At 40.4% G+C, this 20,228-nt stretch overlaps 1 protein-coding gene across 3 annotated transcripts in view; it reads right to left on the bottom strand.

Annotated features, from left to right (window-relative positions):
- The window catches only part of Fhit (fragile histidine triad diadenosine triphosphatase), a 1,639,467-nt gene that overhangs the window by 318,935 nt on the left and 1,300,304 nt on the right, over positions 1–20,228 (bottom strand). For all 3 annotated transcript variants that reach the window (XM_085828369.1, XM_085828370.1, XM_085828371.1), the window contains exon 6: positions 3,174–3,319. In XM_085828369.1, the coding sequence (XP_085684495.1) occupies positions 3,174–3,319 (146 nt within the window). The remainder of the gene's footprint in view (positions 1–3,173; positions 3,320–20,228) is intronic.

The following is a 20,228-nucleotide window of genomic DNA, read 5'->3' as shown; positions in this document are numbered from 1 at the left end:
GCTAAAAGAAAATTCTCAACTGAGGAGTACTGAATGTCTGAGAAGCATCTAAAAAAATATTCAACATCTTTAGTCATCAGGGAAATGCAAATCAAAACAACCCTGAGATTCCACTTCACACCAGTCAGAATGGCTAAGATAAAAAATTCAGGTGACAGCAGATACTGGCAAGGATGTGGAGAAAGAGGAACACTCCTCCATTGTTGGTGGGATTTCAAGCTGGTACAACCACTCTGGAAATCAGTTTGGTGGTTCCCCAGAAAGATGGACAAGCCAGATGAGAAGCCAGCAACACCACTCATAGGCATATACCCAGAAGATGTTCCAACATGTAATAAGGACACATGTTCTACTATATTCATAGCAGCCGTTTTTATAATATCCTGAAGCTGGAAAGAACCTAGATGTACCTCAACAGAGGAATGGATACAGAAAATGTGGTACATTTATACAATGGAGTACTATGCAGCTATAAAAAACAATAAATTTATGAAATTTTTAGGCAAATGGATGGATCTGGAGGATATCATCCTGAGTGAGGTAACCCAAGCACAAAAGGACATACATGATATGTACTTACTGATAAGTGGATATAGCCCAGAAACTGGGAATACCCAAGATACAGTTCACAAACACATGAAACTCAAGAAGAAGGAAGACCAAAGTGTGGATACTTCGATTTTTCTTAGAAAAGGGAACAAAATACCCATCGAAGTAGTTACAGAGACAAAGTTTGAAGCAGGTACTGAAGGAATGACCATCCTCAGACTGCTCTACCTGGGGATCCATGCTATAAACCACCACCAAAACCAGACACTATTGTGGATGCCAACAAGAGCTTTCTGAGAGGAGCCTGATACCGCTGTCTCCTGAGAGGCTCTGCCAGTGCCTGACAAATTCAGAAGCGTATGCTCACAGTCATCCATTGGACAGAGCACAGGGTCTCCAATGAAGGTGCTAGAGAAAGGACCCAAGGAGCTGAAGGGGTTTGCAGCCCCATAGGAGGAGCAATAATATGAACTAACCAGTAACCCCACAGCTCCCTAGGACTAAACTATCAACCAAAGAAAACACATGGTAAGATTCATTGCTTTAGCTGCATATATAGCAGAGGATGGCCTAGTCAGTCATCATGGGAGGAGAGTCCCTTGGTCCTGTGTGTGAGTGTTCTATGCCCCAGTATAGAAAACTGCCAGGGCCAGGAAGTGGGAGTGGGTGGGCTGGTGAGCAGGGGGAGCGGGGAAGGGATAGGCAAAAAGAGGATAACATGTGAAATGTAAATAAAGAAAATATCTAGTAAAAACTAAATAAAACAGTTTCACAATAGTACTTATGCAAAATTGCTCCAGTTCTACCCATAGTTAGGTATCATATTTATGGAATTATTTTTGGATAACCAACACTGGAATTTCCTGGAACATACTCTCATTAATTTTCTTTACCTGGTCTACTTGGAAACAGTTTGTCACTGTTTTATAAACTGTTTTATAAACTTACCCCACGCTGAAGTACTGTCTCAAATTGTATTTCTAGGAATGCTTAGATACTCTCCATAAAGACAAGCCAGAATTTGTGTTTTGAGAAAGAGATGAAGATCTTTTGTCAAAGCCTTCAATATATTGGCTTCTATACCTGTTGTCTTTGGATGTCTATGGCAACAATCCAAGGAAAGTGTGTAAGGATGGTGTGGTGACTAATAATTAGTTGTCAGGTTGACTCAAGTTGTGTTTTTGAACAAATCTCTAGATATTACCAGGGAGGTTATAGATTAGACTAATTGAGGAGGAAAGATCTATGCTAAAAATGGGCCTCAGCATTCCCTGGGCCAATGTCCTGGTGCTAAATGAAAAGAAGAAACCTCTTCCATCTGGGCTTCCTGACTGTGAATACAATGTGACTGGCAACTAGAGGGAAAAAATGATGTAGGTATTGGACATGCTGGTGAGTGTAAAGAGCTGAGGATACAGTTCCAGTGTGCTGAAGACACTGATTTCTTACCAGGGGGGAAGTGAAGTTAGTGTGCATCTAAGCACAAGGGCCCTTACACATGTGCTACTGTCTCCACCCCTATCCATAGGGATCTGAAGGGGCTCATGGGGTCATTGACAATGTACTGAGCTCCCAACTGATGACAAACATCATGAACATCCTTCTCTCAACCTGAGGAGTCTGGTGGAAGTTCCGTTTGCAGATCTCTAGTAACTGAAAACCGGCTGTCTTCATTTTGTAGTAGGCTATATGCAACAAACTCACTGTAGCAACCTACGACCCATCAATGCAGTTTGATCACATCTGGAGAAAAGTAAGCACTATGAAGAGGAGGCTCACATTAGCTGTCAGATCACTGCTCTCATGGGAACCACAGAAGGGCTGAGCCTGTGAATGCTCAAAGAATACTTACCACAAAGCAGAAAAAACAAAAACAAGAACAAACAAGAAAAAAAAATTCTCTTGCTCTAGTTCTCAGGTAAATTCCCAGTGCTGGTTAGTTTTTGTCAACTTGTCACAACCTAGAAACAATTGGGCAGCCAAAAATCTCAAAAATTGCCCCCATCAGACTTGTCTGTGGACATGGCCTGTAGGGGCATTTTGTAGTTTGCTAATTGATGGATGAGGACCTAGCTTACTGTGAGCAGAGCTACCCCTGAGCAGGTGGCCATGGCTGTCTAAGAAAGGTAGGTAACTGAACGTGAGCCCAGAAGCAAGCCAGTGAGCAGTGCTTCCTGTGGTCTCTGCTTCAGTTTCTGTCTCCATGTTGCTAACTTTTAATCTTCTGTCCTAGTTTTCTTCAATAATTGGCTTTAGTGTTGACAAACAAGCCAAAGAAACCTCTTCTTCCTCCAAGTTGCCTTTGGATTGTGTCTCATTACAACAGAGAATCAAACAAATTCAATCCCCTTAAATTCTTTGTCTATAACTCCCACCTGCTTTGTAAAGAACATTGCAGACAGACATTTGCTACAAGACCATTCCATAGTCCACTTATGGGCCATGGATAGAAAAGCTGCCTTACATTAATAACATATTTTTTCTGCTGCTGTATATATGCAGACCACAAAAACCATTTCTCTGCGAAGATAGCTAGGATACAGAGAAGGAAGATTAAAGATTTAACTTGAAATCAGTTTTGAGAAGGAAGGAAAGAAACAGTTATGAACAATCTGTGAACTCACTTGCATGGAGAAGGTGATGGAGGTCCCCTGGAAATGCTTCTCCACCACTGTCCCAACTCTCTGGGTCGCTTGAAACAAATCAGCCACTTCATCAGGATGTAGGTCACGGAAGCGCTCTACTGGCCTTAGTGGGCACACGAGGACATCTGCGGTGGGGTAGGTTAAGGACAGTTTGGCTTGCTTTGAGTTGCATTCTTATGCAGTAGTTTATACATGAAGCCCTGAGTTCCATTGACTTGGGGCCTGGAATCTTGCAGACTAAGAAATGAAAAAAGAAATACTTAGCAACCAAAAGCTTTAAAAGATTGTTGGTTTACTTTCAGGGAGATGTCTTGACACACAGGAGAATTTAAGCAAAGAAACAATAATGGGCAAAGTGATACCAGCACTTGCTGAGATAATTACAGCTGGAGGCAAGATCTATTCTGGGCCATCATCACCTGACCGCCCACTTCCCCAGCAGCTAAACACACTGCAGTGGACTAGCCATTGGGATATATTGGTGTTTTGCTAGTTAGAACATGATGATTATACTGTCAAGTTTCCTTTGAGAAAAATGATAGAAACATAAAAAAGTATCCAATATTAGATGATTTAGGAGGGCTGAAGACATTAGGAGAAGATACCTTGAACCTTGTGTATGTTCCACGTGAGGGTTCCTACAATTGGTTACGTATAACCCAAGATATTTCAAGTTAAATCTTTAAAGAAAGCAGGTGTTTCTTACACACATACAAAAGTTGTAATGCATTCTATAAGTTAGACAAGGTAGCATATTTACATTTCTGGTCTGAGAAAATATCACGGTCTAGAGAAAAGGAACTGAAATTTATTGGGGTTTTTGGTAGCAAACTTATAGTAACAACTACATGGATATTCTATGTCCTTTTTGTACTTGAATCTATGGTGTACGCACATATATATGAATCATATAGATAAATTAGTACTGTGTAAATATATACATATTTGATTCTGAACTTGTGAATGGTATATCTCAATAAGCCCATTATGAGCTAAAAATAACCATTTAAAAATTTATGTAATACAGCTAAGCTAAGGAGCATCATGTTTTAGCCTAGCCTTACTTAAACATTAACCTACTGATGGGCAAAACTCATTCTCAGATAAACTGTTGAAAATCATATGCAACTGATGGAAGGCTGTAATGTAAGGGAAAACCAGAAAGGCTAGACTGAAATGTTCTCTGACTGTTATAACTGAGAAATTAATGTTAGACATGGAGATTGTATTACTTACTCAGTTTCTAAATACTTGCTAGAGAAAACAAACCTGTTATATTTTTTTCTTTAAGTTTACTCTCCACTTCACCCCGCCTCTTTATTTTTTCTTATTTTAAGAAAGCATACTTCTGCCTAGAGCCAAGAAGCAAAGGGATCTAATAAAACCACAATCCAGCAATTGCGAGTCTCACCAGAATACAAAGCACTTAAACCCATCACAAAGTTGGATTCAAGGCCTTAGGGAAGTGTGCAGAGCTCAGCTTGCCAGGTCTGATTTTTTATGAGAAAGGGGCAAGGAGAGATAAACTGATGAATGTGGCTTATATTCCAAGAATTGACAATAACAGAAAACTAGGAGAGGAGGTATTTCTTTAATCTAAGTTCATTTTTCAAGAGGTGAATGGAGCCCCCACCCACCCACAGGGCATCTGATACTAATAAAGATAATTATCCTCTAGCAGGGGAGTTGGATTATCAACAAAACATTTAGAAATAAAGAATCTGCTTTCTACTTTTAAGCACATTGCCAAAATCTACCCCCCCACACACACACCCCAAAGATGATTTCTGTTCATCAAGAGGGATCTTTGCCTATCTTTCTCCTCCCTATTTTTCCAGCTTAGTATTTTTATTGATTATTTGAGAATTTCACACAATGCACCCTGATCACCCTCATTTCACATTTATCCCAGGTCCATTCTCCCACCTTTGTGCCCCACCCTCAAAATATATCAAGTCCAATTTGTGTTGCCCATATACTCATTGGAGCATGGTCACACTTCCAGTGGCTAAACACCCTGTTATCTGGTAAAAATAACTGAGTTCTTTCCCATGCCCCCATCAGAAGCGATCGATTGTAAACAGCTACACTTCAGCATCTCTCAAAGTTTTTAAGGACTCTCTTAAATGACATTCTGTAGAGACTGCTTCTTTTTGTTAGGGGCAGGGAAGAGTTTGTTGAAGAAAGCTTCATTATTTCTAATTTTCAGGAATGAGTCTAGAGTCATCAATACCTGCAACAGAAGCTTGCCCGACCATAACAGCAAGATCATGGACTTCCATATGCTTTCCTGTGGACCACTGGACAACCATATTGTCTCCAGTTGCATCACAGACCATGGAGATCATCATGACTTCAGGTTGGAGCCCAGGCCATGAAGATCCACATATCCTCTGGTGTAGTATGGACCACAAATATCAACAGAATTTCAGGTGTTAGCACAGACCACAGCTGCCAACAAGACCCCAAGCAGCATCTCAGATTATGGGCATTAACATGAGCTCAGATGGCAGCACAGATCACAGACGTTAACAAGGCAGTAGTAGCAATGGTGGACATTCAAATGACCTCTGAGAGCAACACAGTTCATGGGCATCAACACAGCCTGGAGCAGCAGCCAGAACCCCAGACCATGCACAGCAGTGTTACAGTGGGTAGCATAGAGATTTTTTTGAGGAGGCCATATCTAGAAAATGAGCCATTCACCTTCTCAGACATCCTGCTGTTGCTCACAGGTAGGAAAATCATGAGGCTATAACAAGTACATGTTTGTAATTCTCCAACAACACATCCATATACAACATGCTCTGAGCAGCCTTTGGACATTACTGTGCCTCTTGAGAGAAGTTCAGTGTCATATCCCAGATATGAACAAACCCTAAGGTGCAATTACCAGAGAAGCATCTGTGCTTCCTGCTTTCTGACTCAGGAACAAAGATGAGAACCATTCTGGATCCTATGCAACCTTTTTCTCACTCTTCACCATTGAGGGCTTCACAGGTGGGCAGATCTGGCTGAGCAGTGTGAGACCTTGAAGGTTCCAAGGCCACCAGCTGTGGTTTCCACCACTGTACTGCCTACTGCTGACCGTCCCAGGCTGTTTATGGGCTTTTCACATCCCTTGATCACCCAGCTGAGGTTTTCCATATCTTCTTCCACACCTTCTCCCTGAGGTACAAGGGAGAAGCTTCCTTATATTTTAAATTATACTATCCTGTAAGCCTATTTATCAAACAATAGCCAGATAACAACAATGCAGTTTCTAGCAATTGTGCGCCTTGTCTGAATGGATCAACCAGCTAGAGGAAGACTAGCATCTCATGTAAGCAACTCCTCAAATTGGAAACTAGAGAGACAGAGCTGTAATAGCTGTAGCACACAAGAGTCTTCTTTGTCAATGCCACAAACCACTATTTATCAACTTTGCTTTTCAAATGGTAACAAATAACTTGACCCAATATTTAACAAGTGAAAAGATGGAGGGAATTTAATAAAAATGACTTCCAAACTTTGTCTTTTGTATACCTAACCCCAGGTCATGTAGCATATACATTCATTACTTTTAAGAACTATTAATAGTAGTAATACATCATGAAAAAGATAAATAGGCTGACACCAATCTCATTTGCTGGAGACCCTTTGCCACAGCAGCTATGCAACACCATTGTATGTTTGTGTGTATATGTGTATATATTTTCCCTGTATCCATCATTTGCTAATGAGCCACCTTTTTGGCATAGATCACAAACACTTTGAGTATGCTGAGACCAACTAATTGTTAACAACTTCAGCTAATTTACTGCATAATACTAGGGAACATGGCATCTCAGCTGACTGCTGACACCAATTTTCAAGGTCTATCACAGACTATCTAGCCCCAAGATATCCATGAAGTGATTTTTAAATGCCCATAACAAATTTCAACTACTTCATGAAATATGACCTGGGAAGAGCTTAGTGTCACATGATGTTCTAGGATTTTTCACTGTCCAATTATATTAGGGCAGCAGGAGGCCTATGACTGGACAGGGAAAAGGGAGGCACAGTTAAGAGACAGCATCTCAGGAGAGAGGAGGAAGGCCAAGATGGTGGTGGACATGAATCAGTGTGACTTTAACCAGTCACAGGTAGTTATGCTATCATAAGTTTAGAATAATTGGTATAAAGCTTTTAAATTATCAACAGGCTCTGAAATTATTGTATTGGCATCTTGTAAATTGAGAATGCATACATAAATCTGGTTGGTTAATTATAAGGTTCAAGAGTTTTGCTTTACTTGGTTACTGGAACGTGGGACCAATGGTAGAGAGAGAACTAGCCACTCCAGGATCAAGTGAGCAGGAATCTGTGGGGGCTATCTGGAGAGAGTTGCCAGTGGCAGAAGTGTGGGAGCACAGTCTGGCCTCACCAGGGAGTTGGCAGGTTGAGAGAAGCAGAAGCAGGGAGAGCTGGCAGGTTCATTTATTAATATTTCCCACAACAGGTGGCACCCAATGTGGGGCGCCACCTGTAGCCATCCAGTGGCCATAGAGACTGGGTTTACCTGAAAAAGGGGCTGGAAATGAAAAGGTCGGGGTATGAGAGAAGAATGAAGCCAAGACAAGGTTCTGATCAAGGCTCCAAGTTTAATATTCAGCACTGTGTTTATATAGGGCAAGCCCACAGACCCTATCATTTGTTTCAGCTGGATTATGTTGCAAAGCAAGCTCAGTGGGAAGTCTATTCTTCTAAGTTCCTATAGGAAGTTGCAGGTGCAGCAAGGCAGATGACTCTAACCGCAGATGACTCTAACCGGGTCATTAAGGTTCTTTGTGGCAAGCACTGAAGGTCTATTCAGCATGTTCAAGGCTGGGGAGGGCACAACATGAGATGGATATATTTGTCACCATGATTCTAAATGTGGTTTTTGCTTTAAGTCTAACCTGCACTCATTGATGTCACTATTTCAATTGGAAGATGACTGGCATTGGGGCAAAATTAGTCTTTTAATTTTCCTTGATACTTCATCCTAAAGAAGATGTAGACTCTCTAAGGTCTCTTAAGGGTTAAATAACTTCACATTTTTTTGGGGGGGGGAATCACAAGCCAACCAGGTTCAATGCAGAAAATAAAATCAGTGTTAATAAGAGGAGTGGAAAGAACACAGTGAACTTGAGAACGGGCTTGAGGAGACACGCACATTGGGGCCATTACGATAATCAACTACCTACTTCGCTGGGGTCACTGAAGGTAATTTCTGGAAATTTGATTAAATTAAATGATTGCATTCATCCCTTCAATATCTTAGTAGGAATTCATAACGAAGACAAGACAATATGAAACGTTAATTATTATAACACCTGTCTTGTTGGATGCCAACATGGTGCTAGATACTGGAGATAACTTACTAGGAAAATCCTATCCAGCCATGCATGAAGTCTTGGTTCATATTCCCAAAAACTACATAAAATTGCATAAGACAGCATGAGTCTGTAAATTCAGCACTCCAGAGAGACAGGAAGCAGAGACAGGAGAAACCCTGGAACTTCAAAGTTCACCGCACATGAGGTATTCACTGGTAGAATAGCAAGAGACCCTTTCTCAAATTAAGTGGAAGGTAAGCACCATTACCTGAAATTGTCTTTTTCCCTCAACATGGGAACCTGCACATACAGAGTGGGGGGGGGGGGAGAGTAGAGAAAAATTTAAAAATAAAGTTAATTGACTTCTTCAAAGTCACAAAGTTACTGAGGAGCACAACATGCACTGAAATTCAGGATGTTCAGCTTTGCAGCCCAAACCTCTTTCCATTAAATGGGAAGGAGCAAAATGCTACAACTCTGCACCCGTTTCTGCTGCTAAACCTCAGCTGATGTCAACAGCAGCGATCTCTTCTCAAAGCAGAGGTACAGAATCTTATTAACAACATCCTGTAGCCAATTGCTACCAATTACTATGGGCACCAAGCATGAAAACTCCACACTATTTCTGAGACCTCTTCTACTGTTTCCAAAGCTACAAAAATCAGAGGTTTGTCTGGATTGAGAGTAAAGGAAAAAAATGCAAAGTGAGACTCTTGGTCCAGAGATATCAAATGATTGTTATGTTATTAGGAATAAATTTGTTAAGTTTGAATTTTGCTCATCAAGGCTAATTACTGATGGATTTAAGAAACTTTTCCAAGGCATTTCTGTAACATATATTTACATATATAATCACGATAGAAAAATTAAAATATATTAATTGGGATAATTAAATGGGACAGCAAACATTCTTAGCAGTGTTTAGGTCCAGCCCCATTTGTTTATTTTTTATTTGATATGTTCTAGAGATTAAAAATGTAAAAGTCAACAATTAAATCAAATTACCATATCACTAGTGTTGATGAGGCTTATTAGCATGTATACAGATGAATGTGCAGCAAGGAGGTATTAAATAATATGATAAAAAGTTATTCTTTGCAGCCAATAAAAGAATTAGTATTCATTAATACTACATACCTCATGTAGGTTAATAATAAGCAAGAGGTTTTCATCCTGTAGAATTTATTGCTTATCCTCATCTTTGCATCCCCCGCCCCATCTTCAGTGGTCTCTCTTCCTTTCTTCTTTCTTCCTTTCTTCCTTCCCCACCTTTTTCTTTCCCTCCATTCCATCCCATCTGTCCTGGCTGGAATTGGAACTCAACACAAGCTAGAGTCACCAGAGAGGAAGAGATTCAGTTGAGGAAATGTCTCCATAAAACCCAGCTTTAAGATATTTCTTCAATTAGAGATCAATTGGGGAGAGCCCAACCCATTGTGGATGGTGATGTCCCTATGCTAATAGTTTGGGACTCTGTAGGATATCACGCTGAGCAAGCCATGTGAAGCAAGTCAATAAACAGCATCCTCTATGCCTTCTTCATCAGCTACTGCCTCAAAGATTCTGCCCTGTTTGAGTTTCTGTCCTGATTTCCTTCAGTTATGAACAGCAATATGGAAGTGTAAGCCAAATAAAGCCTTTTCTCTCCAATTTTCTTTTTGGACATGGTGTTTCGTTGGATCAATAGAAATCCTAATTAAAACATAATTTCGAACCTGCCTGAGTAGGGCCACAGGCCACTTCCGGCCAGATCTGCGCCGGGGTTGCTGGAGCGCAGGGTTGCCTGACACCCACCAGCTACCCACGACCCCCGCCGCAGGATTTTGGGACTGCTGGTGAGTGGAACACAGCTTCTGCTCCAGTCCAATCACGCGGGCCCTGAGACTGCTCTGGTTGGGGAGAGAGAAATCCGGCCTACATAGGGCCACAAGCCTCTTCCGGTCAGAAAAGCACCTGGGCAGCTGGGGCGCAGGGTCGGCTGACACTTGCCAGCTACCCACAACACCCACCACAGGATCTTAAGACTTCTGGTGAGTGGAGCACAGCTTCTGCTCCAATCCAATTGCGCGCGGGACCTGAGACTGCATTAGTTAGGGAAGCAGAAACCGGCCTGAGTAGGGCCACAGGCCACTTCCGGCCGGATCAGCGCCGGGGTTGCTGGAGCACAGGGTTGCCTGACACCCGCCAGCTACCCACGACCCCCGCCACAGGATTTTGAGACTGCTGGTGAGTGGAACACAGCTTCTGCTCCAATCTTTAAACAGTGACAACGATATCAACTAACCCCAGAGATTACCAGATGGCGAAAGGTAAACGTAATAATCTTACTAACAGAAACCAAGACCACTCACCATCATCAGAACCCAGCACCCCCACTTCGCCCAGTCCAGGGCACCCCAACACACCGGAAAAGCTAGACACGGATCTAAAAGCATATCTCCTGATGATGGTAGAGGACTTCAAGAAGGACTTTAATAACACACTTAAAGAAATACAGGAGAACACTGCTAAACAGGTAGAAGACATTAAAGAGGAAGCACAAAAATCCCTTAAAGAATTGCAGGAGAACACTGCTAAAGAGTTACAAATCCTTAAAGAAAAACAGGATAACACAATCAAACAGGGAGAAGTCCTTACAGAAAAACAGGAAAACACATCCAAACAGATGATGGAAATGAACAAAACCATATTAGACCTAAAAAGGGAAGTAGACACAATAAAGAAAACCCAAAATGAGGCAACACTGGAGATAGAAATCCTAGGAAAGAAATCTGGAACCATAGATACCAGCATCAGCAACAGAATACAAGAGATGGAAGAGAGAATCTCAGGTGCAGAAGATTCCATAGAGAACATCGGCACAACAATCAAGGAAAATGTAAAATGCAAAAAGATCCTAACTCAAAACATCCAAGAAATACAGGACACAATGAGAAGACCAAACCTACGGATAATAGGAGTGGATGAGAATGAAGATTTTCAACTCAAAGGACCAGCAAACATCTTCAACAAAATTAAGAAGAAAACTTCCCAAATCTAAAGAAAGAGATGCCCATGAACATACAAGAAGCCTACAGAACTCCAAATAGGCTGGACCAGAAAAGAAATACCTCCCGACACATAATAATCAGAACAACACAATGCACTAAATAAAGATAGAATACTAAAAGCAGTAAGAGAAAAAGGCCAAGTAACATATAAAGGCAAGCCTATCAGAATTACACCAGATTTTTCACCAGAGACTATGAAAGCCAGAAGATCCTGGACGGATGTTATACAGACACTAAAAGAACACAAATTCCAGCCCAGGCTACTATACCCAGCCAAACTCTCAATTAACATAGATGGAGAAACCAAAGTATTCCACGACAAAACCAAATTCACACATTATCTCTCCACGAATCCAGCCCTTCAAAGGATAATAACAGAAAAAAACCAATACAAGGACAGGAACCACGCCCTAGAAACAACAAGAAGGTAATCCCTCAACAAACCTAAAAGAAGACAGCCACAAGAACAAAATGCCAACTTTAACAACAAAAATAACAGGAAACAACAATTACTTTTCCTTAATATCTCTTAATATCAATGGACTCAACTCCCCGATAAAAAGACATAGACTAACAAACTGGCTACACAAACAAGACCCAACATTTTGCTGCTTACAGGAAACTCATCTCAGAGAAAAGGATAGACACTACCTCAGAATGAAAGGCTGGAAAACAATTTTCCAAGCAAATGGCATGAAGAAACAAGCTGGAGTAGCCATTCTAATATCTGATAAGATTGACTTCCAACCCAAAGTCATTAAAAAAGACAGGGAGGGACACTTCATACTCATCAAAGGTAAAATCCTCCAAGAGGAACTATCAATCCTGAATATCTATGCTCCAAATACAAAGGCAGCCACATTCATTAAAGAAATTTTAGTAAATCTCAAAGCACACATTGCACCTCATACAATAATAGTGGGAGACTTCAACACACCACTTTCACCAATGGACAGATCATGGAAACAGAAACTAAACAGGGACACAGAGAAACTAAGAGAAATTATGAATCAAATGGATCTGGCAGATATCTACAGAACATTCTATCCTAAAACAAAAGGATATACCTTCTTCTCAGCACCTCATGGTACCTTCTTCAAAACTGACCACTTAATTGGTCACAAAAAAGGCCTCAACAGATACAAAAATATTGAAATTGTCCCATTCATCCTATCAGATCACCATGGACTAAGGCTGATCTTCAATAACAAAATAAACAATAGAAAGCCAACCTTCACGTGGAAACTGAACAACACTCTTCTCAATGATACCTTGGTCAAGGAAGGAATAAAGAAAGAAATTAAGGACTTTTTAGAGTTCAATGAAAATGAAGCCACAACATACCCAAACTTATGGGACGCAATGAAAGCATTTCTAAGACGAAAACTCATAGCTCTGAGTGCCTCCAAAAGGAAACTAGAGAGAGCACACATTAGCAGCTTGACAACACACCTAAAAGCACTAGAACAAAAGGAAGCAAATTCACCCAAGAGGAGTAGACGGCAGGAAATAATCAAACTCAGGGGCGAAATCAACCAAGTGGAAACAAGAAGAACTATTCAAAGAATCAACCAATCAAGGAGCTGGTTCTTTGAGAAAATCAACAAGATAGATAAACCCTTAGCCAGACTCACTAGAGGGCACAGGGAAAGCATCCTAATTAACAAAATCAGAAATGAAAAAGGAGACATAACAACAGATCCTGAAGACATCCAAAACACCATCAGATCCTTCTACCAAAGGCTATACTCAACAAAACTGGAGAACCTGGATGAAATGGGGAAGTTTCTAGACAGATACCAGGTACCAAAGTTGAATGAAGATCAGGTCAATGATCTAAACAGCCCTATATCCCCCAAAGAAATAGAAGCAGTCATTAATAGTCTCCCAACTAAAAAAAGCCCAGGACCAGATGGGTTTAGTGCAGAGTTCTATCAGACCTTCAAAGAAGATCTAATCCCAGTTCTTCACAAACTATTCCACAAAATAGAAACAGAAGGTACTCTACCCAACTCATTCTATGAAGCCACAATTACTCTGATACCTAAACCACAAAAAGACCTAACAAAGATAGAAAACTTCAGACCAATATCCCTTATGAATATTGATGCAAAAATCCTCAATAAAGTTCTTGCTAACCGAATCCAAGAACACATCAAAACAATCATCCATCCTGACCAAGTAGGTTTCATCCCAGGGATGCAGGGATGGTTCAATATACGGAAATCCATCAACGTAATCCAGTATATAAACAAACTCAAAGACAAAAACCACATGGTCATCTCGTTAGATGCGGAAAAAGCATTTGACAAGATCCAACACCCATTCATGATAAAAGTCTTGGAAAGATCAGGAATTCAAGGCCCATACCTAAACATGATAAAAGCAATCTACAGCAAACCAGTAGCCAACATCAAAGTAAATGGTGAGACGCTTGAAGCAATCCCTCTAAAATCAGGGACTAGACAAGGCTGTCCACTTTCTCCATACCTATTCAACATTGTACTGGAAGTCCTAGCCAGAGCAATTCGACAACAAAAGGAGATCAAAGGGATACAAATTGGAAAAGATGAAGTCAAAATATCACTTTTTGCAGATGATATGATAGTATATCTAAGTGACCCTAAAAATTCCACCAGAGAACTCCTAAGCCTGATAAACAGCTTCGGTGAAGTAGCTGGATATAAAATTAACTCAAACAAATCAATGGCCTTTCTCTACACAAAGAATAAACAGGCTGAGAAAGAAATTAGGGAAAAAACACCCTTCTCAATAGTCACAAATAATATAAAATATCTTGGCGTGACTCTAACTAAGGAAGTGAAAGATCTGTATAATAAAAACTTCAAGTCTCTGAAGAAAGAAATTATAGAAGATCTCAGAAGATGGAAAGATCTCCCATGCTCATGGATTGGCAGAATCAACATTGTAAAAATGGCTATCTTGCCAAAAGCAATCTACACTTTCAATGCAATCCCCATCAAAATTCCAAATCAATTCTTCAACGAATTAGAAAGCGCAATCTGCAAATTCATCTGGAATAACAAAAAACCTAGTATAGCAAAAACTCTTCTCAAGGATAAAAGAACCTCTGGTGGAATCACCATGCCGGACCTAAAGCTCTACTACAGAGCAATTGTGATAAAAACTGCATGGTACTGGTATAGTGACAGACAAATAGACCAATGGAATAGAATTGAAGACCCAGAAATGAACCCACACAACTATGGTCACTTGATCCTCGACAAGGGAGCTAAAAACTTCCAGTGGAAGAAAGACAGCATTTTCAACAAATGGTGCTGCCACAACTGGTTGTTAACATGTAGAAGAATGCGAATCGATCCATTCCTATCTCCTTGTACTAAGGTCAAGTCTAAGTGGATCAAGGAACTTCACATAAAACCAGAGACACTGAAACTTATAGAGGAGAAAGTGGGGAAAAGCCTTGAAGATATGGGCACAGGGAAAAAATTCCTGAATAGAACAGTAATGGCTTGTGCTGTAAGATCGAGAATTGACAAGTGGGACCTCATGAAACTACAAAGCTTCTGCAAGGCTAAAGACACCATCAATAAGACAAAAAAACCACCAACAGATTGGGAAAGGATCTTCACCTATCCTAAATCAGATAAGGGACTAATATCCAATATATATAAAGAACTCAAGAAGGTGGACTCCAGAAAGTCAAATAACCCCATTAAAAAATGGGGCTCAGAACTGAACAAAGAATTCTCACCTGAGGAATACCGAATGGCAGAGAAACACCTGAAAAAATGTTCAACATCCTTAATCATCAGGGAAATGCAAATCAAAACAACCCTGAGATTCCACCTCACACCAGTCAGAATGGCTAAGATCAAAAATTCAGGTGACAGCAGATGCTGGCGAGGATGTGGAGAAAGAGGAACACTCCTCCATTGTTGGTGGGATTGCAAGCTTGTACAACCACTCTGGAAATCAGTCTGGCGGTTCCTCAGAAAATTGGACATAGTACTACCGGAGGACCCAGCAATACCTCTCCTGGGCATATATCCAGAAGATGTCCCAACCGGTAAAAAGGACACATGCTCCACTATGTTCATAGCAGCCCTATTTATAATAGCCAGAAGCTGGAAAGAACCCAGATGTCCCTCAACAGAGGAATGGATACAGAAATTATGGTACATTTACACAATGGAGTACTACTCAGCTATTAAAAAGAATGAATTTATGAAATTCCTAGCCAAATGGATGGACCTGGAGGGCATCATCTTGAGTGAAATAACACAATCAAAAAAGAACTCACACAATATGTATTCACTGATAAGTGGATATTAGCCCAAAACTTAGGATACCCAAGATATAAGATACAATTTGCTAAACGCATGAAACTCAAGAAGAATGAAGACCAAAGTGTGGACACTGTGCACCTTCTTAGAATTGGGAACAAAACACCCAGGGAAGGAGTTACAGAGACAAAGTTCGGAGCTGTGATGAAAGGATGGACCATTTAGAGACTGCCGTATCCAGGGATCCATCCCATAATCAGCTTCTAAACGCTGACACCATTGCATACACTAGCAAGATTTTGCTGAAAGGACCCAAATATAGCTGTCTCTTGTTAGACGATGCCGGGGCCTAGCAAACACAGGAGTGGATGTTCACAGTCAGCTATTGGATGTATCACAGGGCTCCCAATGGAGAAGCTAGAGAAAGTACCCAAGGAGCTAAAGGGATCTGCAACCCTATTGTTGGAACAACATGATGTACTAACCAGAACCCCGGAGCTCTTGTCTCTAGCTGCATATGTATCGAAAGATGGCCTAGTCGGCCATCAATGGAAAGAGAGGCCCATTGGACTTGCAAACTTTATATGCCCCAATATAGGGGAATGCCAGGGCCAAAAGAATGGGAATGGGTGGGTAGGGAAGTGGGGGGCACTATGGGGGACTTTTGGGATAGCATTGGAAATGTAATTGAGGAAAATATGTAATAAAATATTAAAAATCAAAAAAAAAACATAATTTCTTCCCTCATCTATCTTCCCTCCCTCCCTTTCTACCTTGCTCCTTCTCTTCCTCACTCCTTTCTTTCCTTTTGAGATTATGATGGATGTGAAAAACAGTTAAGGCACTTTTTCACTGATCTACATATCCAACCCTTTATAATTTTTATTTTATTTTATTTTAGTCTTTTTAAGTTACTTAAGTTGCTCTCAAACCTTTGTGGTTCTGTGGTTCTCCTGCCTCAGCTTCCTGAGTCATTGGTATTACAGGTACTCACCATTATGCAGAGTTTCTTGCAGAGGTATTAAACTAATCTTAATGGCACTTGAAAGAACACACCCCTTTAAAGAGAAGAATCAAAGCACTTGGTTTAAGTAGCACACTTACAGAGCTTTGAAACAAAGTGGATAATATGCTCTTGGCAATCCAGGTACTTCAGTGAATTTTCAAATTGGAAAGTAAAACTGGTAACTTCAAATTTAACAAATATGATTACATGTTGAAATGAAGGAGTGCAGCATGTTGATGATTTAGACCACACCTTTATTGAACACCAACATAAACATTGCAGTAACTCAATGAAGAATTAACAGCACACTCAATGGCAGTAGACATAAATGGTTGACATGTAACTTAGAGTAAATGGATGTGTAGAATGTGATCAATTGAGAAGATTGTGTTTAGGGTCATGATATACTGCTGTGCACACATCAGGGTAAGTCATTCACAAGTATCTATTATCTCAACTTCTGTCCTGGGACAAAGATAAAATGAGGCTACAGTCATGTGGACAGTATGAAGATAGCCTTGTCTAATTAGTGTGCTTTGTGTCAGCCTCAAACTTCCACATAGCTCTGAAGGCTCAAAAGTGAGAATGACATTTGCAGAGAAATTAAGGGAGCTTTAAATAAAATAGAAATGGCAGGGGAAAGTGTACCTATATTACATTCTGGTGTAGTATTTGGCTTAAATTTCACATATTATCTATGAATTTTCAACAGAAAGGAATCTTATATTGATTGATGTGCTAGTATCACATTGGGGAAATATGTGTACATTAAACTGTTCAGCTGTGAAAAAGCAAACAATATCAGAAGTATGTACACTGTGTGTTATGTCCTAGGGACAATCAGTGATAGAGGTAGGTACTATTACAGCCACTTTTCTGTTTTCATGTTTGGAAGCCCCAGGAGTTCTAATGAATGTTCAAGGTATTAAGTGAAAAGCATGGCAGGGGCCATGAAGCACAGTTACTTACTGCATCTCCATGCTTCCAACAGTGAGCAGGTCTCCATGTACACATTGCACTCCTACTACAGTGTTATGGAAAAATGTTAGTTCCACGATACTTTTCTTGATACAAATTTCTTGTAGTCCAGTAACACTGTAAAACACTAGTTTTAATACAATAAGCTTTCCTCAACCTCATCAGGATAGTTAATTGTGTTCTTCCAAAAGATATTACACTAAGTAGTATTTCTCAAATTTGCATAACTATAAAATTAAAATTATTATTTTTACTAATTTTGTGTGTATGTATGTGCATGCTGTGGAAATACAGGAGCATTGGTACCACTGTACATGTGGAGGACAGAGAAAAATGTCAGAGTCAGTTCTTTCAAAGAATAAGTCTCAAGAAGATAGGCTATTGGGCAGTTGCTTCTATCTACAAAGTTACTTGCCTCTGTTAAATCTATTGTTTCATACATGACTTAAAGAACACTCTATAGGACAAATGTTCTAAAGGAAATGCTTTAGATTACACTGGGCATGGTGGCTCATGCTTATAATCCCAGCACACAGGAGGTTAAGGCCGGAGATCTAGCACAGAAAACTGTATGGTCGTATAGGTGGTATAATAGTCAATAAGAACCTTGGACAATTTGTAGGTTGCCAATTTGTATTTTTGACTATGTCTTTGCTTTACAGAAGCTTTCCCATTTTGTGCAGTCCCACTTATCAATTTTCTTTCTTTCTTTTTTTGTGGAGGAAAGAGTTTATTCAGTTTACACTTCCATGTTGCTGTTGATCACCAATGGAAATCAGGAAGTCAGGAAGGAGCTGATGCAGAGGCCATGGAGGGATGATTCTTACTGGCTTGTTTCCCCTGGCTTGCTCAGCCTGCTCTTTTTTTTTTTTTCCAATTTATTATTTGGTATTTTCTGCAATGACATTTCAAATGCTATCCAGAAAGTCCCCCATACCTTCTCACCACCCTGCTCCCCTACAAATCCACTCCCACTTCATGGCCCTGGCATTCCCCTGTGCTGGTGCATATAAAGTTTGCAAGACCAAGGGGCCTTTCTTCTCAATGATGGCCGACTAGGCCATCTTCTGCTACATATGCAGCTAGAGATATGAGCTCTGGGGGTACTGGTTAGTTCATATTTTTGTTTCACCTATAGGGTTGCAGAACCCTTAAGCTCCTTGGGTACTTTCTCTAGCTCCTCCATTAGAGGCTCTGTGTTCCATCCAAAAGGTGACTGTGAGCATCCACTTCTGTGTTTGCCAGGAACTGGCATAGCCTCACAAGGGACAGCTATATCAGGGTCCTTTCAGCAAAACCTTGCTGGTGTAGGCAATAGTGTCTGTGTTTGGTGGCTGATTATGGGATGGATGTGGCAGTCTCTGGATGGTCCATCCTTCTGTCTCAGCTCCAAACTTTGTCTCTGTAACTCCTCCCATGGGTGTTTTGTTCCCAATTCTAAGAAGGGCAAAGTGTCCACACTTTGATTTTCATTATTCTTGAGTTTCATGTGTTTTACAAATTGGATCTTGGGTATTCTAAGTTTCTGGGCTAACATCCACTTATCAGTGAGTACATATCATGTGAATTCTTTTGTGACTGGGTTACCTCACTCAGGATGATACCCTCCAGATCCATCCATTTGCCTAGGAATTTCAAAAATTCATTGTTTTTCATAGCTGGGTAGTACTCCATTGTATAAATGTACCATATATTCTGTATCTATTCCTCTGTTGAAGGACATCTGGGTCCTTTCCAGCTTCTGGCTATTATAAATAAGGTTGCTATGAACATAGTGGAGCATGTGTTCTTATTACCAGTTGGAACATCCTCTGGATATATGCCCAGGAGAGGTATTGCTGGATATTCCAGTAGTACTATATCCAGTTTTCTGAGGAACCACCAGACTGATTTCCAGAGTGGTTGTACAAGCTTGCAAGCCCACCAACAATGAAGGAGTGTTCCTCTTTCTCCACATCATCGCCAGCATCTGCTGTCACCTGAATTTTTGATCTTAGCCATTCTGACTGGTGTGAAGTGGAATCTCACGGTTGTTTTGATTTGCATTTCCCTGATGATTAAGGATGTTGAACATTTTTTCAGGTGTTTCTCAACCATTCAATATTCCTCAGTTGAGAATTCTTTGTTTACCTCTGTGCTCCATTTTTTAATGGGGTTATTAAATTTTCTGGAGTCCACCTTCTTGAGTTCTTTATATATATTGGATATTAGTCCCCTATCTGATTTAGGATTGGTAAAGATCCTTTCCCAGTCTGTAGGTGGCCTTTTTGTCTTATTGACAGTATCTTTTGCCTTACAGACTTTGCAATTTTATGAGGTACCATTTGTCAATTCTCGATCTTACATCACAAGTCATTGCTGTTCTATTCAGGAATTTTTCCCCTGTGCCC

The sequence above is a fragment of the Mus caroli genome, unplaced genomic scaffold (assembly GCF_978045245.1).
Source record: "Mus caroli unplaced genomic scaffold, Mus_caroli_1 scaffold_12, whole genome shotgun sequence".
Lineage (NCBI taxonomy): Eukaryota > Metazoa > Chordata > Mammalia > Rodentia > Muridae > Mus > Mus caroli.
Note: the sequence above shows the minus strand (reverse complement) of the source record. Positions and strands in the feature narration are given on the sequence as shown.